This window comes from Meleagris gallopavo, chromosome 5, assembly GCF_905368555.1.
Source record: "Meleagris gallopavo chromosome 5, MGAL_WU_HG_1.1, whole genome shotgun sequence".
NCBI classification, from domain to species: domain Eukaryota; kingdom Metazoa; phylum Chordata; class Aves; order Galliformes; family Phasianidae; genus Meleagris; species Meleagris gallopavo.
Window position 1 is genome coordinate 53,856,749 of NC_139408.1, and position 24,276 is coordinate 53,881,024.

The 24,276-nt window shown below is 44.3% G+C and overlaps 1 protein-coding gene across 4 annotated transcripts in view; it reads right to left on the reverse strand.

The window, feature by feature from the left end:
- The window catches only part of PRKCH (protein kinase C eta), a 172,950-nt gene that overhangs the window by 45,885 nt on the left and 102,789 nt on the right, over positions 1–24,276 (reverse strand). For 3 of the 4 annotated variants that reach the window (XM_085225804.1, XM_085225805.1, XM_085225802.1), the window contains 7 exons: positions 21,286–21,436; positions 20,482–20,516; positions 18,990–19,078; positions 16,846–16,981; positions 15,894–16,021; positions 13,574–13,717; positions 12,681–12,854 (listed from right to left, as the gene is read on the reverse strand). In XM_085225804.1, coding sequence (XP_085081930.1) covers positions 12,681–12,854; positions 13,574–13,717; positions 15,894–16,021; positions 16,846–16,981; positions 18,990–19,078; positions 20,482–20,516; positions 21,286–21,436 — 857 coding nt within the window. The remainder of the gene's footprint in view (positions 1–12,680; positions 12,855–13,573; positions 13,718–15,893; positions 16,022–16,845; positions 16,982–18,989; positions 19,079–20,481; positions 20,517–21,285; positions 21,437–24,276) is intronic. The other variant, XM_085225803.1, reaches the window with a different exon arrangement.

The window sequence follows — 24,276 nt, forward strand, 5'->3', positions numbered from 1 at the left end:
GATCCTCTACAGGAAGCAATTTAATTTACCAGCAATCTGACAAGTGATGTGTATTTATGTAATACGTACGCTTGTATAAACATGCACACAGTGAGGAATATGTATTTTCTACTCTCTGTTAAAGGTAAGCTTTAGGGAGACAAAGTTAACCCTTTCTCTCTGCTTCTCCAGTTTTGGCAGAGCTCCATGGCCCATCTCAGATTTCTAGATGCGCTTCTGTGCTCTGCAATGCTTAAAGGAAGCTCCTTCTTTCTTCTTAGACATTCCAGTACGCACTGAAACATTCTATCACAACATTTACATTATTACTTACATGGAAACATGCAGCAGACATGAGTGAGTATCACTGCACAAGTTGCATGGTGCTCACAAGTGTGCTAAGGCTAGTGATACGACAAGGGGAAATGGCTTGAAATTAAAAGGGGAGATTTAGGTTAGATGTTAAAAGGAAATTCTTTACTGAGAGGGTGGTGAGGTGCTGGCACTGCTTCCCAGAGCTGTGGGTGCCCCATCCCTGGAGATGCCCAAGGCCATGGATGGGCCCTGGGCAGCCTGAGCTGGAGTGGGGGGCAACGAGCCTGTGGTCTTTAAGGTCCCTTCCAACCTAAGCCATTCTATGATGCTCCTCTAGCCAGAGTCTCATTTCATAGGCCAAGCATAAATAATCCACTATTTAATTAATGAAGTTCTCCTGTTTAGGCCTAACACAACTTTTGACTACCCAAAGTTTTATTTATTTTTGTAATGTCCAGCTGAAGTCTACATTTTTCTAACACATAAATCCTACATAGCTGCTGCAGAAATGAGCTGGATGAGTATTACAGCTTCTTCGTAACACAGCACGTGTGCACTGGCCTCCTGCATACTTGGCAACAAATGCCAGCACTTGTGGGGATCGTGGATCTAAGGACCAAGCAAGGGCTGCCATTAAACGAAAATCAGCTTGCCAAGCTACAAAGACCAACTCCTCTCCCAGGAATTGTTGAGAAGTAAAATAAATAGTGGTATTTTGTGGATTAAAAAAAGTCAATTTGCAGCATGCAAAGTAAGAGTATACAAATAGCTTAAAAGGGGGGGTCAGGAAAGGGAAAGCCTAAAATAGCAGGCGGTTCAGATGCTTGCAAATTTGAGCCGGCTCTCCCTGTATTTCCTGAGCACAGGTGCTGCTCTGCAGACAAGTGAGAGAAGGCTCAGGTGAGCTCTGCTTCACACCAGGAGGCTGCAGCTCCTCTCTCAGGTCCAACTGCAACTGCCAGTTAGAGCTGTGAGCTCCTCCCTTGGGGTCTTCTCAGTGCAAATCAGGGGTAAGAGAAAGCTGGAGTGTTTTTGCCAGGACTCAGCACTGAAATCCTCATGACTGTTTTCTGTTTTGCATTGCTCACAAGTTTTCCCTGATTTGCTCTCTCTTCTTGATATTGGCAAAGTAAGAAAGAGCAATTGAGTCAACAGGAAACGGTGACGTTAAAGCTTTCGCAGCAGCAGCAGCCGCGTGAGGAAATCACACTGCAGCCTTTCTGTACTGGGATAGAGGTTGAACAAAGCCACAGAGCAATTGTTACAGTAAACAAAATAAACACTCGGAGGGAGCATTAATGCAGTCCATGGAATCAGTAAGTTCATAAAGCTGGCCTACAGCCAGAGATCAGCCCTGCCAACTGCACTGAGAGACAACCAGTTGGGTTTCTAGATTTGTTTGTTTAAATTTGGGTTTGCCGTGCTGGGGTCATCTAAAGAACACACAGTGAGTGCCCTAAGACCAAACCAGATATCAGGTACCCTCAAACAAACTCCAACCCAAAATTGGTTCAGCCATTTGTCCCCCCCAGATCTACTAGGAAGCTTTTTTGAATCCTCATAACTTTCCTATTACTTAAGATTGCTATCACCATAGGAATTTTAATACAATCCAGACTGTATTAAGATTTTATTGCAACTTTATTTAAATCTTTTCTCTGACCCAAAAAGGGCCAGCGCAATGGCTGGTTTCTACTCACTTCCAGTTAGGAGCCATTCAAGGCCAGGCTGATCTGGTGGTTGGCGACCCTGCACACAGCAGGGGGGTTGAAACTAGATGATCATTGTGGTACTTTTCAACGCAGGCCATCCTATGATTTTGCGATAAGCCACGCAAGATCAGTGTCATGCCAAAGACCTCTGAATTCAGCTAGGGTAAGAACATTACCTCCTTCCACATTAAATGAATGCAAGAGGGCAGCACCACTGCCCCAATTTAAAGGGTGTGGAGGGAAGAGAAGGGGAAGAGGTGCATTCCTATGTGCAGACATCAAAGATGACGACAGAGCTCTGTGCCAGAGCCAGCAAAGTGGCTCTGGAGGAGTTCTGTTCATCCCTCAGCAGCAAAAATCCCCCAGCACTGCTCCTGCCCACGCTGCTTCCCTGCAGGACAAGGACACAACCCAGGAGGAATTTCACACAAGCCTGCTCTTTTGCTGACAGCTGTCATCCAGAGCAGAGTCTAGAGGAGATGGAGTGCTGGTCAAATGTGGTTTAGAGCAACGGTGCAGTCCTCCAAAAAACAAAACAAAACAAAACAACCAACTACATCTGGCAGTGGAATTCTGCTAAGCTTGCATTTCATCCTTTTCAAAGTAACTCATGCACACAATTCCTTAGAAAATCAGCTTTGGACTTGATCTGAGTTCACTGAAGCCAAAGAGTTTCCCCAAGAAAACAGTCATTTTTCAATCTTTGGCAGTATAAGCTCTGCAGAGTGGGAAGCAGGCTTTCAAAAATCATCTTCATACAGAGACAGCTGTGTCACTGCTCCACAGCAAAAGTTTACTGCTTCCAAAAACGAGTAGAAGGGCTCAGGGAGCTTGTAAGCAAATTATTACATGATAATTACAAGAACTGGCAGGCTCCCTCAGTGTTCCCAATGTTCCCTTTCTCCCTTTGTGGCCAACAACCCCCACACAAAGCAATCTGCCCTAGTCTTGCCAGGAACATGCAAACAAGCAGGACGCTCTCAGGACTGGCCTTTGGGAGGCCACACGTTCAGCCCTGCCAGCAGGGTGAGTGACCATTATTTGGGTCAGTGCACTCCACAGCACGGGACCTGGAAGAGGAATAATAAGCAGGTCTGTTTCCCACTATTTATTTCTGTAGGTGTAACACAACCAATAACGCTGGATCGCAGGTGTCATCAGTGTCATCAGAATGTGAACAGTATGAGGGATGCGCATAAGAGCTGAATCATAGAATCATGAAGGTTGGAAAAGAGCTCTAACATCACCTGGTCCAATTGCTGACCTACCACCAATACTGCCCGCTAAGCCACGTCCCTCAGTGCCACATCTCCTCAGTTCTTGAACACCTCCAGGGATGATGATTCCACCGCTCCCTGGGCAGCTGTGCCAGTATATCACTGCTCTTTTGAAGAAGGTTTTCCTAATATCCAACCTCCAGCTGAAGCAGCTGAGCTCAGCCCCAAATTCCCAGGCGGCATCCAAGCAGCACTCAGCTGCAATGGAGCAAGGATGCTGATTTATGCCTGGCAAAGCTTTGGTCTTCTGATTTCATATCAGAGTGACTACATTAAGCAGAAGAAAAGAAATAGCTCCATGTCATGTCTGCTCAGCTGGAATTATCTGGATGCACCACTTATGTTTCCCAAACACAGTCGCAGTGATGACTGCCACCAGCACCCACCACCACGGCCCAAGACTCCATACAGACACAGTGGTGGAGGCAGTGGGCTCTGCAGCAATCTGCCGGCTCCATCAGCCATTCTCTCTCTGTGCTTCAGGAGCTCCCCAAGTACATACCAGCCCCAAAAACTGCTTACGCCCAGGAGAAATCAGACCACAGCAAGGAAGCATGCAGCAGGCAGCACCATACAGCCCCAGGGCCATTGGGATCAGGGTGTGACCACCACATCTGAATGGCACAGAATAGGAAGGTCTCTTTCTCCCATTAGGTTTTGTTTTCTTTTTTTTAGCCAGGAAGGGGTGCAGTGACAATTCACACTGTGAAGCTGGGGAAGCTGCATTTCCTCTCAGTTTGATGAGCTGGTGAATGCACTTCTGAGAAGAACAGGTCACTTTCCTCATTTTTGGCTCTTGCGTCACTATCACAGCTGGGGAACGGGGCAGTTACTGCTCATGACCACACTCTGCTATTTTATGCTGGTGAAAGCAGGCACAATGCTGGCTTCCCTCATGCAGCGGCAGCCAGGCACAGAAACATCACCTAGAGAACAGCAAAATGGCTCTTGCATTAGCATAAATAAACTCTCTGGAGTCCCTGGGGGTAAAGGCTGCCTTGTGCACACACGTGCCTGCAGCACAGAATTAATGCTGAGCTCATTCCAGAAGAGCTGTGTGATTGTCACAACCCAAGGCAAGCAGATAGTAGCCATGGGTTCCCACATGCTCTCAAATAATCTTACCTCATCCTCCACATTTCTGCCTGTCTTTCCTTACTGTTGGGCTGAAATCTCAAGCTCGCAGGCTGGAGAGGTTTTGTAACATGCAGTCAAAAACAGTAACTTCTTCGGGACAATGTAGCTTGGGAAATGCAAGTAAACCAAATGCACAGATTTCCTCCCAACCTCCTCACTTCAAGATGGTCCCATTCACACTAGGATTTCACAGAATCACAGAATTGTAGGGGTTGGAAGGGACCTCTAGAGATCATCGAGACCAACCCCCCTGCCAAAGCAGGTTCCCTACACCAGGTCGCACAGGTAGGCGTCCAGGCGAGACTTGAATATCTCCAGAGAAGGAGACTCCACAACCTCCCTGGGCAGCCTGTTCCAGTGCTCCGTCACCTCACCGTGAAGAAGTTCTTACGCACATTCGTGCGAAACTTCCTATGCTGCAGCTTATGTCCGTTTCCCCTCGTCCTGTCTCCACGTACCACTGAAAAGAGACTGGCCTCACCGCTATGGCCGCCACACCTCAGATGTTTATAAACCTGGATCAGGTCCCCTCTCAGTCTTCTTTTCTCAAAGCTAAACAGACCCAGTTCACTTAGCCTTTCTTCATAGGGGAGATGCTCCAGGCCCTTCACCATCTTTGTGGCCCTCCGCTGGACTCTTTCCAAGAGATCCCTGTCTTTTTTGTACTGGGGAGCCCAGAACTGGACACAGTACTCCAGATGAAGCCTTACCAGGGCAGAGTAGAGGGGGAGGATCACCTCCCTCGACCTGCTGGACACGCTCTTCTTAATGCACCCCAGAATGCCATTGGCCTTTTTGGCCACGAGGGCACACTGCTGGCTCATGGCCAACCTGTCGTCCACCAGGACGCCCAGGTCCCTCTCTGCAGAGCTCCTCTCCAGCAGCTCATCCCCCAGCCTGTATTGGTGCGTGCAATTATTCCTCCCTAGGTGTAAGACCCTACACTTGCTTTTGTTGAACCTCATCCGGTTTCTTACTGCCCAGCTCTCCAGCCTGTCCAGGTCTCGCTGAATGGCAGCACAGCCTTCAGGCGTGTCAGCCAATCCTCCCAACTTCGTATTATCAGCAAACTTGCTGAGGGTGGCCACTATCCCCTCATCAAGGTCATTGATGAAGATGTTGAACAAGACCGGACCCAGCACAGACCCCTGGGGGACACCACAATGATTAAAACTTTTACTCAATATATATGCAAGAGGATAATATTAGATCACTTCATTTGTATCTGTTTCTGTCCAAAATCACAGGCACTAGACCAACCAGCTCATACCAAAAATCCCTACGGAATCCCAATTCAGAAGGGGGAAAAAAAAAAAAAAAAGCCATCTTGGGCATTAAAATAAAAGATCCTAAAAGTAGAATACAGTGCAAGAAGAATGAAAGAAGAAATCAAATCTTACCCTCCAGATCTTATTAAACAGCACAGGAAAATATACAAATAACTGCTTCCCTCCTGAGGGACCAAAAACCAAAGGGCTGGCTGAACTTGAGGAATAAATCCAGGAATAAGGAGCGAGAATATATCAAGCTACAGACATCACTCACTAGACAGAAATTTATAGGACATCTGCACCCCCCAGCTAGCTGCTAATATTGTGGTGTCTCAGAAGAGAGCAGCTTTATAAAGATTACCACTTTTGAAGTTCAGAACAAGCTGCTGGAATTGCTGCTTCCAATTTGGATTGATCAGCTTGACACAGCTCTGGCCTGTTTTCCAGAAATACTATTTGCAACATCTGCTGGTTTCAGACTGCTCTTGGGGAAAGCCAGAGACCTCTGAAAGTTCACCTAAAGGTCTGCAGGAAAAATCGGAGTGGCAAAGCAAGGGCTTTATGAATCCACCCAACACTGCCTGGAAAGCAATACAGGTCCAAAGAGAGTTAAAACTGAAAGCACTGCTGGGTTCAGCCTCAGCTAGTTAGCTCTCCTCTGAGTGCTGATAGCTTCTTTTTTTCCTTCTTTTTTTTAATCCTTTCTCAGCACTAACCATCACTTGATCACTCAGGCTGTTTATGAGCTGGTTTCATTTCAACTCATTTTGTTCTGCAACTTTTTAGATTTTAAAGCCAAAGAAAAATATTACTTACTGTTTACCACAGTAAATATATGCAACACAACGTCCCCTGGCTACCCTTGTTCTAAACTTGGCCGTTTTGCCTAACGGGTACAGTATCTCTCATAAGCCACTGCAGATGAAGAGTTTTTCTCAGGCTCATAGAAATGCAGGTAGCCAAAGTCCCTCCAGCGCCCAGGGCAGGAAAGTGACTGCAGCAGTGTTAAGATGATGGGAGCTAACACTTCAGGTCATATTTTCACTTCAGCTCATATCACCTCAGTGTGCAGTGTAAGTGTGGACACCCAGCAAAGTTCACAGATAAAGTCAGAAATGTCAGTCTGATCTTGTTTCACCTCCTGAAGCCAAAACTGCTCTGCCTACAAATAAAAACCATCCAACTTCTTGCAATGAGGAGACCACCAGAGGTGTGATAGTGCGCACCAGAGATACAGCTGAGCCTCTCTAACTTTAATAGTCTGACGCATCTGTTTTACCAACAAGTCAGACTGCTGTGCTACTAAAGACGTCATGGGTTTTTGGTAGACACCCACAAAACCACAGTTTTCACAGATCTGGCTTTATTTCATGTTACATCAGGTGTAAGTCAGACAGAGACAGAAGCGGACTGTCCACGTGGTGGTCATGAAACAGTGGTCGAGGTAACCCTGCACTCAGGCAGTACAGATGGAGCACAGGGGTGGAGAGAGGAAATTTCTCCACAAGAGGACAAGACGTAATGGCCTTAAGTTGTGTCAGAGGAGGTTCAGGTTGGATAACAGGAAAAAATTCTTGTCTGAAAGAGTGGCAATGCAGTGGCACATCTGCCCAGGGAGCAGTGGGGTCACCGTCCCTGGAGGTGTCCAAGAACTGTGGAGGTGTGGCACTGAGAGGGCAGTGGGCATGGTGGGAGTGGGCTGAGGTTGGACTAGATGATCTTAGTGGTCGTTTCCAACCTTAATGGTTCTGTGATTCCCACTACATTAGAGGAGCCACTCCGCAAAAACTGTGGCTTGTCTCTCCAAAGCCCCAGGTAAAACACAAGCAACCCCAAGCCTGACTTCACAAAGGCTCTGCAGCCAGCCCCCAGCAGGATGCCTCCCTTTCTTGCCAATGTTTATGACCAAAAAGTGTGCTAGGCCATACAAAGGCTTTTGCAGAACACTAAGCCTAGAAACAAGATGTTCTCATCACCTTCTTCATTTGATTTAGGCTGGCAGCAATGAAACAGAAGCACACATTGGCCTCTCAGCACAGTAGCCTGGGGCTAGCACCAGTCTGGATGCTTACGAAAAGGGGAAAAAGGACGAGCAAGTCTACAGAAAAACATCCAAGCAGCACGCCTGGCTGTTGGGTATGTGCACACAGCAAGTTGTATCTTCCTGATAAGCCAGGGGGAAGGCTGGGTGTTTGGAGCCTGGGAGATGATCAAAGCTCTCCCCTCTGCTCCCAAGGGGCTGCCTCTCAGCACCCTTCAAACATCAAAGAGCCCTCTCCATTTCCCTGTCTCCCATTGGCATGCTCCAAGGCCTGTGTCAGGGCACTTGAGCATCCCACCAGGCAATTCTGCCAGTCCTTGTCAAGCTCCCTCTTGAAATTACATCCTGTCTAAGGCTCCAGGTTAGCCTGAACATCAAGAGGAGCTGATCACAGCCTCATCTCCCCAAACACCTGTGACACAATGCCTGCACTGACCCTGGGAGCACTGTTTCAGTGCTCCAGAAACCAGCAGAAAAGAACCCTTTCCCTTCTGTGCTGAGCATGATATCAGCACACAGCTTGTAAAAGGGACAGAAAGCTGAACGCCGGTCAGCAGGCTGCCCTCTGAGAAAGTTATCACTACCACTACCACCAGCTGCCCTGGAATCCCCACTGACCTCACCAGCACCCTGCTATTACTTCTGAAGGACGCTTGTTACAGAAAGGCACGCTCCTGAGTCTCACTATTTTTGGAACAGCACAGGCAGGCTCTGTGCCTCAGCAACAGTCAGCAGAGCCACATGGAGAGCAAATCCATATAATGATCAGAGTAACAGGGACAGTGCTAGAAACAGCATCGCCAGAGGGATGGTCCCCTGAAAGCACCCTGTGGTCATGAGAAAAGAGATAAGGGCAATAAACATAAAAGGCAGCAACCTCTAACCGGTGCTTCTGACACTATTTGCATGGGAAGCAGATCTCCCCCAGTCCTCCTCATTCTCATGCAGAAGAGCTGAGACAAAAGGATTTAAAAGCAAACCACCTGTGCAGGAAGAATTGTTCCTAAACCCCAAAGATGACAGGATCTACTTATTGCAAACTCATTTTAATTAAAACATTCCAGGATCTACATTCCTCAGTGTTAAATTACTGACTTCATTATTTAAACAGATAGCTTCCTTCACCCTTTCTAGGCCGGTATTGTTAAGGTGTTGGATGACACCAATGCCGGGTAAATGGAAACAAGCAATTTCGGGTGCTTGTGACCCCTAACACAGAATCCAAGATTACCCACAGGTCAGCCCCAGCACCTGTCAGCAACTCACAGATTACTGCAGCAGGAGCATAATCCTCTCTGACACTAAAGGATGGTTTGTAAGGCCCTAGAAAAAGCAGAGGTAAACGGCTTATGCAAGGCTGAAAGTACTCAAACCAAGGCATTCAATATAAAAGAATTAAAATAACACAGATGTATCTCTGTGGTGAGCAGGGAGACCTCACACAGGTGCAGCTGGAGCAGGACCAGCACAGCTCCATCCCTTTAGAGGAAAGGAATCTGGAGGTACAAGTCCCCAGCTGCTGCCTGCCCGGTGCCCAGCGCACCCAGGGCCATGCTCAGCCTCTGCCCCCCTGTGTCTCTCCTTCAGTCTCTGGAAGCTGCGAGCTACCCGGCAGACAACACTTGCAACTCCTACCACCTAGTGGCTGCCGTCAGAGAGCAAGGAGGCTGTCAGGAGGTCAGGCAGCCTCAGCTCACCGTGGGATATTAAAGCAGACCTTACGCTGCAGCTGAGATCACACTAAATAGAGATACTGCACAGAGGCAGCATCGTAGTACAGAAAACCTTTCTGAAAACGATCAACAACTGGTGTAAGTGCAGAAAAAGCTCAGCTAACTCAAAACAGGCAAGCAAAAGTAGCAGCAGCATAGATTAACTCAGACAATGCACTGCTGTTTCTGGTACTTGTGCCAGCTCAGCTCATGCTAGATTACTAGCACCACACAATATCGCACTGTGCAGCACAGACATGCCCTAGGCTGTTTAAGTCAGCCCTAGGCTCTGCATCAGAACAGCCTGCTGGTGTAGGTAGAATATTATACGAGTGTGAATTCCAATGGCTCTAGCTCCATTCAAACATTCAAACCTTGTTCTCAAAGTGCTGCAATGTTTCAGATGCTTTTGAGGTCCTTTCCACAGCTCTTATAGCTTCCTTTGGTACTGGGGATGTGGCCTCATCAGTGCCAAGCAGAGGGGATAACAACTTCCCAGATTTCCTAAAGCAGCCCGGGAGATAATTTCACTTATTTGCAATTAGTCTGCACCGCTGGTTCATACTGAACTCAGCACTTACCATGAGTCCTATGCATCTTGCAGAAAGGATGCTACCTGGTTCCAGCATGTCCTGATACATCTCATGGTATTAAGTTGCTATTTCCTTTTGAAAAAACAGTAACAAGCCTCAAAATGGCTATTTCTCTAAAAAAAAAAATAATGCTAAAAGCAGGCCAAGTAAGTCATTATTTATCCAGAATCTCCACCCACTGCAGACTAGAGTCATGCTTGTTTTTCTTATGACACAAACTGTTAATGCCACATTTTCAGAATTTGGACTGTAATTGTGATCCATGTGATGTCGCTTCCATGTAACTGCAAGTGAAAATAAGTACTGTTTTGTGCAAGCCTCCCCCCAACTCCAAACACAAGAAATTGGCTTGGTTATTTTTAAACACAGCTTCAGGCCAACATTCTGTCTTAGTGATTACTCTCCATCTTTCTCTCTCTCTCTCTCTCTCTCTCTCTCTCTCTATTTTTCCTAACAAATAAGTGTTAACAGAGGGGATAACCCAATGCCATGTAAAGACCAACCATAAACCCTATGTATTGTATCAGCCCCATTTAAGCCCTCCCGGGAGCACTTTGCCACAAATACTCTACTGTTGCAATCATTTCTTCATTATAGCAAAGGGATTTAATTACGTCTTTATAAGCAATTTAAATCTGGTTATTCTGGATTGAGGTGGGTGTCACTGTATGAAGAACATGGACAAAAGACACAATGAAACACATGAGTTTAAAATAAACTTTCCTTTGTTTCTCTTCCTGTTTTTGCTTGTTACTGGAGGAAAATTACCAGTCCAGATAGTGAAACAATGCAGGACTCAAGTAAAAGAGTAACCTAGGAAAATTGGAAATAGCAGGGCCCTGCTCTGACCACTCCTTTGGCATCCTTTCAGAGACTGACCAGGCTGAGGGCAATGAGGACTGAGGGATTCTTCCCTTCCCTCCTCTGATGATAAGCTGGTCCAGAAATTCCTGTTCGAGGCTGTTCTACCGTTTAGCAACCTCCTTTTCATTTCCAATCTAACTGTATCCGTGGCCAGTCTAGATTCATTCAATCTCAGCCAGCATCTTGACAGTTTTGTTTCCCTCCTCTGTGGCATCTGCAGAAATCAATCAGATCCTCTTTTTGCTTTCAACCTGCTAGTCTAAACAAGCCGAGCTCTTCCCTTTCTTCCATCTGCAAAAGACTCTTCAGTTGCCTCAACAGCCCAGCAGACCTTCTCTGCACCCAAAGCAGATTGCATTCCTTCTCTGAATGTGACAGGCAGTACTACTGGTGACCTTACATCTTCTCTAAGTTCACTGAAAATACACAGCCCAGGACTGCATTTGCTATTTTCACACCTATGCTGCAATTCCCTTAAACAAAACAGGTTACAGAAATGCTGCTGTTCTGGATCTGACCACAAACTGCTCACATCAATATGTGACACTGCTGATATTTTACATGAGAAGTTCAGTAAGGCCATTAAAATTTGAGCCCTGCTTCTTTGTGTTATTAAAGAGTTTCCTTGGTTACAAGAGACCACAGTGAGCTTTATGCATTGCTTCTGCTATACAGTACAACTGCTCTGTGAAACTACACAAGCTGTATATACAAAAACCACAACACCTCATTTCTAGTACATGAGTGTCCATCAAGGGCTCCACCCTAAATGAGCACAATTCTTGAACTCAATAACTGGCTGTTGCATCATTCCAATGAGAAGAGAAATAGGTGGGTGGCAGAACACATCTGAATACCTTTTCCTTTTTCCTTTTTTTTTTTTTTTTTTTTCCTTTGAGCACATTGGGTTTACGAAGGAGTGAAGCTGCAATTGAAAGGGCAAGTTCATCCCTCCTCTTCTAAGGAGAAAACAAACCCTATTAGCATTTACCAAAGGACAAAAAGCAATTGGAAGTCAGTCCAGGAAGTCTATAAGAGCTACACTGTGAAAATGCTTTGGTCTTACATAACAGCTTAGCTCAGGGTCTCCCAAACTTACCTCACTGTGATACTGGTGTGGCCCCTGCCTCCATCACAGCAAATCCTACTTCCACCACCTACATCAACAACCAGCTCCCACCCACATGCACACATGCAGAAGGAGGCTCCCAGCTGAACAGGTAGCACGTAGACCTCCATTGAAGTATACATACCAACAGGTGACAGCAATGCTGTCTTTTGTCTTATATGCACACACATAAATACTGACTGTGTAAGGGTTTGAGTCAGTGTCTACCCGTATCAGTAAGATCCCCACCACTAATCCCAGAAGGATCTTTCCTTCAATTCAGAGCAGACAAGGTAAAAGCAGTGCTATTAACTTTCAGGGAGGAGGTCGGTAGGGCCTGAGATCCCACAACAACTGCAGGACACTACAGGTCTGCAGGCATTTGCATTATGCACTCCATGCATAAACATGCTTCTATGGAAGATAAACGCAGGCCTCCCTGTTACTACCAGTTTGTTAGAGAGCTTACAGAATGCCAGGATTTTGTTTGACAAATGCCTGTTAGAGGTCCACAGCTCACCCCTGAGCAGAGAGCTTTCTCCTGAGTTTAAGGCCTATGTTTATAACAATAAACGTTGTTACTGGGGGGGGAAACACAGGAGAGTGCCCCTACTTTGAACATGCCAGGCAGTATCAGGAAGGGGGCTTTCCACTGCCTGAGCTATACTTACAGGAGTCTGGAAGCAGCAGTAGAGCTTGGTGAGGAATGGGTGATTCCTTGCTAAGGAGAGGATGCGTTTCTCAGTCATGGTGCACTCAACATCGTCATCTTGGAGAATGACGTCCTTCTTCAGCACCTTCACTGCATAGAGCTGCCCACTCTCTTTCATCTTGGCAAGCATCACCTAAACCAAAGAAAGGATGAGTCACAAGGGCTGAGCCCTTTGGTCTCTTTGAGCAATACAGAGACTGTCGTATCTTCTCACACAGAAAGATCAGTTATCTTGTGAACAGGCTTGTGGGCGCAAGTGAATCAGACAGTTAGCATGGGCATCAGTGCACAACCAGTGATACATAAACTACTGCCTCCAACAGTCTTCTTCCCATAGACTCCAATGCCTGCTTTGGGGCTAGATGCTCAAAATCATCCATGGTCAGTCAAACACCTGTGCCAGGGCAGACCATCCATCCCAGTTCCCTCCTCAGTTATCAATTCCAAGTGCAATATTTTACTCTGGCTTTGTGGCAAAGCAGAGAAACAAAACCCCAGTCTCGCTGTGTTTGAAACTACTGCCTTGGCTCTTTTAAAGGAAAAATTTTCATACATTCCAAGAAATGCTGCTAAAATTAGTGCCAATGCACACACTCATAGTGCTTGGTATGGGACATGGCACCTTTGGTTGTTGCATTAGTTTTATTTTGTGATAACCCATTCGTTACTCTGCTATTAGATTTTCTTTCTCTTTTCTGCATACGTTCTCTAAGCAGCCTTGTCACATAGGGTTCACAAAGCACAGCCCACTGGGCAACCTGCATGTCCCATAGTGAAGTAATTTCACATACCTCAGAGCTTCTTAAACAAGAAACAGAGTATTTCCCCCAAAGAGCCACAAACAACACTCACCTTTCCAAAACTGCCCTTTCCCAATACACGAAGGAAGGTCAAGTCTTTGATCCCAAGTTTGCTCGCTGAATTTTCACTAACTCCGTTGTTATCTTTCAAGCTGCCTTTTCCCTGATGTCTCAAAGAAGATCTTGAAGCCAGTTTCTGTGGAAAAGAGTAAGTAAATATCAATCTGCATAGAAATTTTACTTTGTCTCAGAGGTGATCACAGGTCAGCAATGTAAGCATGTAGGACCTGTTCAAATGCACTGCCAGGCCACTGGAATGGATAGTGTATGGGTACTGATACCCCACACAGCTGCTATGTATGACCAGCCATCCTCATCACTGTGCAGAGGTGTGCTGAGACATCAGATGGCTCCTGATCCAGGCATTTTAAGCTGTAAATTACCCCACAGCAGACCCAAGAGACAAGTCTGCCTCTCTCCAGCCTCACTCCCCATAAAAATAGGATGAGTGTGGAAGATGAAGTCTCCCAACAAACGTTAGAGGAGGCCTACACCATTTCTGCAATATGAAAAGTGATGGTGAAATCTGGAAAGATTTCATCTGACTCTCTCAGGTTTCCACCTGATGTGAAACCTCTCACTAAAAGCCCATGGAGTTCAGCGGGATCCAAACATCAAAGTATTTTTCTTTCCCACAGCTGCACATTTAAATGAGTACTGCTCACATTCATGCTAGCAATGTTCATCTGCATTTTCAGCAACCGCATCAGTTCTAGCATGCCTTTCTAGAGTTCATGTTCTTGCTCTATATGAAGACCAAATCAGCCTTCAGTGTCCTCAGTTCTCAACTTTCCATACTCAGTATGAGAATACACAGAAATTGAAAGCACTTTTGCTCGTTTTGTTAGCGTGAACAAAGTCACAGGGACTTCTTGAGCTCCACCTTGTGATTTCTGCAGTGTAATGCAAAGTTCTTCCATGCACAAGACCACCTGCCCTGCTGCTACGGGAATGGTAGCCCCAGCTACACAGACAGCAGCAAAAGAACTCAGGACAACAGCCAACAAAACTCTCCATTTTAACCTCCTGAACACTAAACAAAACCTTTAGCTTACATGTAATAAGAGGAGATTGTTTCTTGTTCTCATCTTCTTTTGCTGTACAGATTACATAAGCAAAGAACATGAATAAGTGCTGATTTTCACAAAACTAAGATGACCGTGTGAGGACTGTACTTCCTCACAACTCCAAGAATAAAGGAACCCTGAAATGCTATGGCACGAAGAAGGAAAATAAGAAAGTCTTATGAACTAATTGAGCCAAAAAGGGCAGCACAGCTTAATAAGCCCACAGTGTTGAGACAGAGTAATGTGGTCCATCAGTGGAGCTGACTCACATGATTAACCATATCTGGCAAATATCTTTTCATTTTGAATTTACTTTTCTAGGTCAAATAAAAATGTCTAACATCTTATTAAGAGTTATTGGTGTCTCAAACAAACTCAAAACTGCTAGCAAAGAAAGCTTCATGGAAAGTGACTTGTTATTAAATAACAGCCCTAGCTTCTAATATTGCATATAAACACTTTCTCTCAAGCTCTAATAGTGTGTTTTAAATCTTCCAAATACATTCACATATACAACAGCTGGATATTTAGGATGCCTTAAATACTGACAGCCAGAAATTGTGAATCTAGATCCCAACTCCAGCAGCAATCTCACTAAGATTCTAGCTTGTACAGCAAAGATCAGAGATAATGATGTGTTGACAGTGATTCAGGTTTTAGCTGGGGAAACTGTGATGAATAATGAAACAGTCTTGCCTCAAATTACTCAAAAACAGCAACAAAGCTGCAAAGAGAATGCAGGCCTCTTGCTGAGCTCTTTTTTTGCTCTATCACAAGTAACACACACAGACAGTGCATCTATCTGTGTTTGTGGAAAGGTTGAAGAAAGGCATAGCGAGAATTACACTGACCAGTGGAAATCATGATCAGTGGAAACACACTGACCATGGAAGAGTCAGTGGAGTCACACTGCTGTGAAATGTAAACAAAGTCACATTTGTAGACTGATATAGAATCACAGAATCACCAAGGTTGAAAAAGACCTTGAAAATCATCTAGTCCAACCATCTTCCAACCACCAGTATTTTCCCACTAAACCACGTAACATATCACGTCCCCACTAGGGTAGAAGACATTTCTTTTCCAGGGGAAATTTTTGCCCACAAGACCCAGAAAACAACAGTCTACTCATGCAGCCCACTGCCATTTGCTGTAATTGAAGTCTCCCATTTCTCCTACACTCCTACAAACTGGATTCCTTTGTAAATGTTTAAAAACAGAGGAGGAATAAAGAAGAAGACTCACCGAATTTGGGGAAATGCTTCCTGGTTGCAGGCCCATGCATGCCAAGGTTTTAGCAAGCTCTGCTGAGTTCACCCCACAGTTTGGTGCCACATTTGCTTGACATCGGATGTGGACATTCATTTTACAGACTGACAGAGGTGATGGTAGAGGTGCAAAATAAAAGCAAAGGAACACTTAGATTAACTTAGGAGGCTTTAAAGCTAAAAAAAAAAAAAAAAAAAACTTAGCAAAGGACTGTTCTGCTTCATGAAATATACTGACTTCATTCTATACTGGACCTGAAAAAAGAGTGTATTTTTGCCCGATGTAAGACTCAAGAGAATAACTTCCCAAAAAGCAGATATGCGTACCCAAACTCTCCAAGTAGGGTGCTACATTACCTGAAGCTATTCATAAGCTCAAATATGTTTGAGGTATATAAATGCCATTGAAGCTATGCCTGCCTATAAATTAGGATTTATAATGCTACAGAATTAACATTAAACTTCCTTTGCATTTGCAGATATCTAATCTTAAAGTTATACTGGTCACTGGGAAACCAAAAACCCTCTTGCTCTCACTCAGAGACACACGTACACCCTCTTGTGGAAGATGAAGGCAAATGGAAATTATTAGTTACCCATTTGATTTTACAGTTCAGATCACCAAAACAAATTAACAGTGTGACAGAGTTAATCAACTTCCAAGTAAAGAGAAAAATTAATGCAGGAAGAAGTAATACTCATGAAAAAACAATTCAACAATATAAATTGACCAAAGCTGTGCTGAGAGTTAAAAATTAATGTCCTGGAAATCTGAGATTAACAAGTAGAGCAGTATTTCTCTAATTCTGGCAAAGATGCATATCTACTGCTTGGATTTATCTAGAAGGTTGCACAAATCAAGAGTTGCTACATCAAGAGTCTAAAATACACACGTTTTGGTGAAAAGACTACGGTAAGAAGCTGCTCACTTTTACACTGTAGGCCTTGTCGCATAATTCCCCAGAGCAAGGAACCGCAGTGGTCACAGAACGTTGGGACTTTGTAGTTGTGGACGCTGAACTTATGAGGAATGTTGATGCCAAACCTCTGTTCAGTCACCTGAGGCTCCAGAAGAAAAGCACAGATTTAAATATTCGGGTATACACGTATACTGATGTTTGTTTACGTATCAACATTTAACTGCAGAACTATGGAAATAAATCCAAACCAGAAAACATCCCAATCCATCACTTCAGTGCTCTGCTATACTTGCCTGGCAGCCCAGAATATCTGACAAAGCAGATTTTAAAAAGGGCAACCTAACCAATTTTTCATTCTTACAACAAACTTAGAATTAGGAAGTGGAAATTACTTCATCACAAATCTATCATATTTAAGTGCCAAATATAAATTGCAGCTACAGCGTTTTATAACCAAGCAGTTTCCAAATAATGAACTTACATACTATGTGCAAACATTTAACTTTATGTCCAACCACTGACTTTATAAGAACTACAGAATCATAGAATAGCTTGGAAGTGACCCTAAGGATCTTTGAGTTCCAACCCTCTGCCACAGGCAAGGCCACCAACCTCCAGATCTGGTAACCAGGCTGCCCAGGGCCCCATCCAACCTGGTCTTGAACACCTCAAGGGACAGAGCATGCACAGCCTTTCTGGACAGCCTGTTCCAGCACCTCACCATTCCCTCTGTGAAGAACTTCCCCCTGACATCTAATCTTGATCTTTCCTCCTTGAGTTTAAAACTATTCCCTCTTGTCCTATCACTATCTACTATCTATTTATTAGATTTACCATGGAATAATTTTCCCACTTCCTCCTAAAATTCTTATTTTTTTTTCTCCTCTTCCTCATTCACTTCAGCCCCACATTTAGCTTTATTGCTTGCTCTCCTTTTTAACCTTGTATTTTTTCAACTGGGGATTGTTCTGATCTCAAAGACACCTTAGAAAATGTTACATCATCTGAAAGAACCCATTCCCATTTAACCTCTTCATTACTTCCTAATTTGTGCTTCAACAAGCAAATGTTGGAAGAGTGACAAGGGGAATCCATGGCCTAACAATGCTAGAAGGGGCTACTGAAACAGCAAGTTTAAAGCGTTTCCTCCTCATCTCTGTCATCTTTTCAAGTAGCTTAATTAGAATCACTGAATCATTAAGGATGGAAAAGACCCCTATGATCACCTAGTTCAACCGTCAACCCACCCCCACCATACCCAATAAACCACAACACTCAGATATGTTATAAACTACTCACAATCCTACGAGATGGGTGACAAAACTCACCACTGAACTTGCACTTTAGCCTTAAGGATTTTAGCTTACTTTCATCTGGTTTGGCAAGGGGTCATTTTAAGAATGCCTAGCTCAGCAGTTCCAAGTTAAGAAACAATGAGGAAAGGCAATCGCATGTATGTGCCACAAAGAAGGTTTCCACATGGGATATAATAGAACTACCTCCCAATTACAAACATTTCAATTGAATTTTCCTCAAAGAGTTATTAAACAATTTCCAATTATAGAAATGAGACATGCAATGCACAGTGCAGTTCTAGGTAGGGACATTACTCCTGTTAAATATAGCCAAAACTAGTACACAAAAAAAACCAACCTTCGGAAACACAAGTTATGCAAGGGTTTCTTTATTACAACAGAAATAATTTTGTAGAGTAAAGGTATGATGCAATGACTAAATGGGCACTTTAAATTACAAGGAAAAGAAAAAAAAAAGGCAAAACAAAGAGCAGTGGGTGGATTTTCAAGCCAGAGAAATCCACATTGAGAACTGGGTACTAAATTTTGATGATATCGATCATGAAAATAAATTATCAAGGAAAATGGTTGCTATATCTTGATGTCTTTGCATGAAGAATCTTCCTAAATTATATGCTAGTCCAACTATTTAGTGGAATTAACAGAAGAACAACCAGATGATACTAACTTGCCTATTATAATGGTAGCGATGCATACCCCTATCATTCTTCATCAGTTTTAAATCCATTGAATGAAGGGACACAGAATAAGTTTCATTATGGGAAAATGCCCAGCCACCCAGACAATCCTGAACATTCACTCATTATAATGACTCAAAATAACAAACATCATTTTTACCTTGAGATCGTTCTTGTTAGTATTGTTCTGGCACGTGCAAGCTGTAACAATTAGATGATGGCAGCGCTTGTGTACAACACAGGTGCACACTAGGAAATAAAAGAGGCATGCTGAAAAGAGCTGTCGGAAGACTTGGAACACATCACCTCAGAAACTGGTTTCTTTAAGGATCAATTATATCATCAGGTCACAATAAAAACATGAAAAATAATCAGGGTGGCTCAGAATTTCCAAAATCTCCTAACAGATATGGAGATTTATCTTCAACCCATTTCAACAGAGATTCTGCACCAGATCTTTCGCAGCTGCCATAAAATATGGGTGATGCACGCAGAAACGACATCGTAAAATGAACCCAGAAACTGCTGTTGCACATTATCACATGGTATTTCATACAACATACACAAACACAGATCTGAGATACCAAAAGCCACCCCTACATCTCAGTAACACGGTGCCTCTCCTGCTGGATGAGCGCTGTCAATTAGTTTGTTAGTAAGGCTCAGTGCAGTGCTGGATCTGGGATTCTGCAGCAGAATAGTGCTGTGTCTGGACTAATCAGCTAGCCCTCATCAAGAGGACTAATTAGCCCTAAAGCACAGCAGGGTTCTCTGCAGCTCTGAAGCTGGCTTGGCTGGAACGAACTTGGGTTCCTCCATTCCATAACCCAACATGTACTGCAGTTACACCAGTTAAGAGCCATAGCTACTGACTATGCAGAGAGGTTTTTCTAACGGGAACCATAAGTTGCAGATACATTTCAGAGTTCCACACTATTCTGTTTGTTGTCGATTCAAGCTTGCACTCACAGGAGTCTGAAAAATAACATTCATTTTCACCCAGAGATTTTACACAGGATACCTATTGCACAAGAAACAGTGCTAAAAGGCCTGAGTGACCATGCACCTGTGAAGCGAGTAGCTCTTCTTTCTGACCACAGAAAAATGGAAAGGAAGAACAATAATTAAGTGCAAATGAGGACCACGGAAGAACAATAATTAAGTGCAAATGAGGACCACAAACATCTATACAGCTACTTAGCCAAAACACGCATTCAGGCTGAAGTGTTGCACCAGGCCATGAAACTATCCTTTGAAGTCACATGCCTAATTTCACTTTGTTTAGCCACAAAGGGAGAGACAGAAAAAGGTGTCCACAGAGTAACTGTGCCTCTGTACCAGTCAGATGCTGCACTGAAGGGATATTGGGTCTCAAGCCTAGTCAGGCATTGCACATTTCAGGTGCAACTCAGTGGATCCATGCAGGAGGAACACTGTGGGTGAAACACAGCAACCAGATCCCTGTATGTTTGTATGAACATGGTTATTGCTCCTGCATGTACTCAAGCCAACAGCCTGACAGCTGCTCAGCTTCAGCTGACTGGGAAAGAATATGAGTGGTGATTTCAGAGAGGCTTGTAAGCAGCAGCAGGGGGAGTGCTCCTGAGACAGCACAACTGACAGACACAGAGTGCAGGAGCCGAGTACCTTACCTTGGCACTGGTATCCCTGCTTCCCAAACACGCCCCTGTTCAAAACAAAATATAACATAATTCAACATCAGAAAGCCAGCCTACCTGTAGATCACTTACAGAAGAGAGAGTCAAAAGACAAGAGGATCCAAGTGACCAGATCCCTGGGCTGAAACGGCCCAGCAATAATGGTGCAATTCAGTATAGGCATGTGTGACCACAGCAAAGCATTGTAAGGGCCAGAGCTCAGTGCAATGCTGTCAATGTCCATTTAGTCCTCACATTCCCCCTCACTCTAGCTTCTAAAATATTCTTTTACAACACCCATCATACTTATTTAAACTGATCCCAACAGCCCACACGCTGTTATTCTCTCTCCCACTTCACACTCCTTTGAGACATATAAGTTTCTCTTCCTGCTCTGCCTACTCCCCCTCATATATCATCCCACACCTTACACCTTCGCTGGCTTTTCTGTTCTCTGGCATTTTCACTAGTTTTTCAAGCTCAAAACTCTTTTTCTCTCTGTATTCTCAAGTTAGCAGAGCTTACGTCTTTCCTCAAATAACATCTGCACGTACAGGCAAGGAACATTGTTCTGTCTCCACACTCTCCCTGTTGGCTTTCAGCAACCAACATAGACATCAGCTCTGGCCTCTCTGCAGAAGACTCTGGTTTGCAGTGTAAATGTACCCTGCCAATCCTGGTGGACAGGGGGAGTCACTTTTGTAGCCCTTGATGAGTTCAGCATCTGGAGTGGCATGTCCATCCCCAGACTACGAAAGGATGGGAAAGTCTGCACCACCACTGTCAATCCATTCTTACCAGATGAACTCCTTGCAGTGTGAGCAGTAGGTTGGCTGTCGCAAGTAGGTAGCCATGAATTTGTGCCCGTTCACCTGATGCACTCGCCTTCGCATGGCCCGCTGGCGCTTCCGAGTGAGGTTCTTAAAAATTCGATCCCTCTGGAGGGTCCCTATGCAAGAAAAAGCAACAAAGGTTTAGTGTCATCATGCATAACTGTCACCATAACTGAAAATTACATTCTTCATTTAGAAATAACTGCATCTTCCCACCTTTCTCTCCCTCCTCTCCGCTGCTGAGACATGCCACCAACCCATTGATTCATAAGGTATAAACAGATCAGAAGCTCAAGACTAATGAGTTATCAACACCCACAGTTCTTTAGGTAATAACTTCTGAAAATCTAACTGCATGCAACAGTTGACCAGCTCTACAGGGCAGTGCTGAGCCAAAGCAACCACTGCTGGTTCTCATCCACCTTCAGTACTTCATGCTGTGCTCCTGTACCACCATGTGTTGTGTAGTATGCGCCATTCTCCTCTTTCTCTTGTTTCCCAAAGGGTAGATAATACTTTATAGTTCTAGAGAGCAAGACCTCAGGAGCTGTAGGCATTTAAGAACCCCGTCATCTCAAAATTGATTTTTTTTTTTTTGACAAGGTTTAGGTAAGCCGCATCACAGTTTCCAGGTAAAGCTCATTTTACATAAAACAAGTCCCTCTTAAAACACAAAGCTGAGCTCTCAATCAAGAAAGTTATTCTCATACAGCAGCAGACATCTGACTCGAAAATTGAAGCTTAAAAGCCATCTGGTTTCTGGGACCCTAGCGCAGACCAGGTCAGACTCATCTGAGTGTCCCAGATCAAAGCCTCATCTGGGCCACATTCGCCTCAGAAGAAAGAAATGAAATTGAGTTTTCAAGTTAGTTGCTTTCCAAGGGATAGGCTCAGGCCCCACTAACAAGTGCATCTTGAGAACACAAGCTGGGGTCTGCTGCAGGACTCCTGCTTCAAGGGCAAGGTGTTACAGGACAAAAGCCAGCTACTGCCAAACCCATCTGCAGAGATATAAGGGCAAAGGAAGAGGCAGGCGGTCTGAAAACTTCCCAGCCCTCTGATCATCCCAGAGCTGCTGAGCAGCAGCAGTACCCAAACACAGCTGTTACCCTACCACTTCATCTACCCACTAAAAGGGGGCAGGGCATTTCCCTGCTTTCAACTGGCTTTGTTGATGAACCACTGAAAAAAAAAAAAAAAAAAAAAAAAAAAAAAAAAACCAACAAAACAAAAAAACCTGTCAACCCAATCAAGGCTTGAAGTGTAGGAATCCCACATCACAAGCATATTTCCTGGTCCTTTTTGTAAGAGTGGAGATAAGGGAAGCCATCCCAGCACTGCACAACCCAGCCACTTCAAAAGGATGCAACACACATGATGTATTCCTCTCAGTATTCTTGCCACACAGGTTTCGAAGCAAAGCCAACCGTAAAGCTCACATTTTTCTGCTGCATTCTCCCAGCCATTCCAGCACGTGTCCCTTCTCTTCCACAGACACTAACGGGAAACTTCAGACCTGATGACATGACTGTGACACGGAGGTCAGCCCATAAGGCAGCTTACATTTATTTTTAAAATGGAAGCACGTTATAAATTAGGATTTTCTCATGAAAACAGAAAAAGGATGTGGTACGGCTGATTCAAGCACTTAAAAGAAACATGCCTTTTTCACTGCTGAGCTTCAAGCAGTTGCTCAGAGACAAGGGTATAGAAAAGCCTGCCCTTTTAGGAAGTGTTTTAATATGTATTTAATTCTCACTGAAGTCAACAGAACTCAGGGGACCACAGGAAGTGCCAGACTGAATCAGAACATCAGTCCATCTCGTTCAGCATCCTGTCTGTCAGCGGGCAACCAGAAACACATGACAGCAAGATGGAGGAACCCTGCAGCTGTGAGGCAATTTGCCTCTTTTCCCCACACAAGACGTCATTTTGATCTCCTGAAGTGAGAGCTGACGTGCGGAGGTTTAATATCCCTTCCCAACATTCAATCATCATTGCACAATTTCAATAGCCTTGTTATCTGCCCTAGGAAACATGACGAGGAGGACTTCAAGAGGTCAACCAGTTCATTCCTCTTCCCCGAGAGAGATAAAGAGCCAGCTCCTTCACTGAGCCCAAACTTCACGTGAGAGAATAAAAATAAAAATGAAATTTCCTTGTACTATTTTGGAATTTGCCACCTTTAAATTCAAGCGAACATCTCCTTCATGTAGGTGTAAGTATAAACATAAGAGCTTTTCGGAATTAAAGCCACAAACCTCAGTTGGCAAAATCCCCAGCCTTGGAGTTCAGAACGTGTGCTGGGCATGTAAGCAAATCACCTAAAGAAGCAGCCTAGTCTCCAGCTTGGTTCATACCACTGCTCCATTAGGAGCCCAGCAGCTCTTGCTCTTAGGATCAAATCTCCCATTTACCAGAGTTTAAGAGAACATGTTCCCCATTTGGCTCATGTTGTCTCTGCCTGCACTGGTGAATCACAACCCAGGCCTGTCCTGAGCCTTCTCTTGGCCTCCATCCACTGACATATTGTGCAGTGCTACAGCTTCCAACTTACACACATTAGGTGGGAATACCCTTCCCCTTCCCAATCATCCAAATAAAGACCTTTTAGTTATTGTTTTTTGAACTAACATACAGTGCAATACGATCCTATTATTCACTTTTCATTAAAACACACACCATGAGTTCATTGAGCTTCGGTGGGTTGGTTCTGTTTTTTAAGAACTTTTTTTTCCTAAACACCATTATGTATATCATTAATATTTAAAGCATTCCTCAGATTTCACATTTTCCCACAATATACTGCTGTAGTGTGTACCAGTTTCTTCAGATGCTGCACATCTTACAGGTAATCCTTGCCCATGCTTACATCCACTTCACGTTAAATTGTAACAGATCTAAGCTTTGCAGGGCCTACAGTGTTTCTAACATGCAATCAACCTCTCTGGTTAAT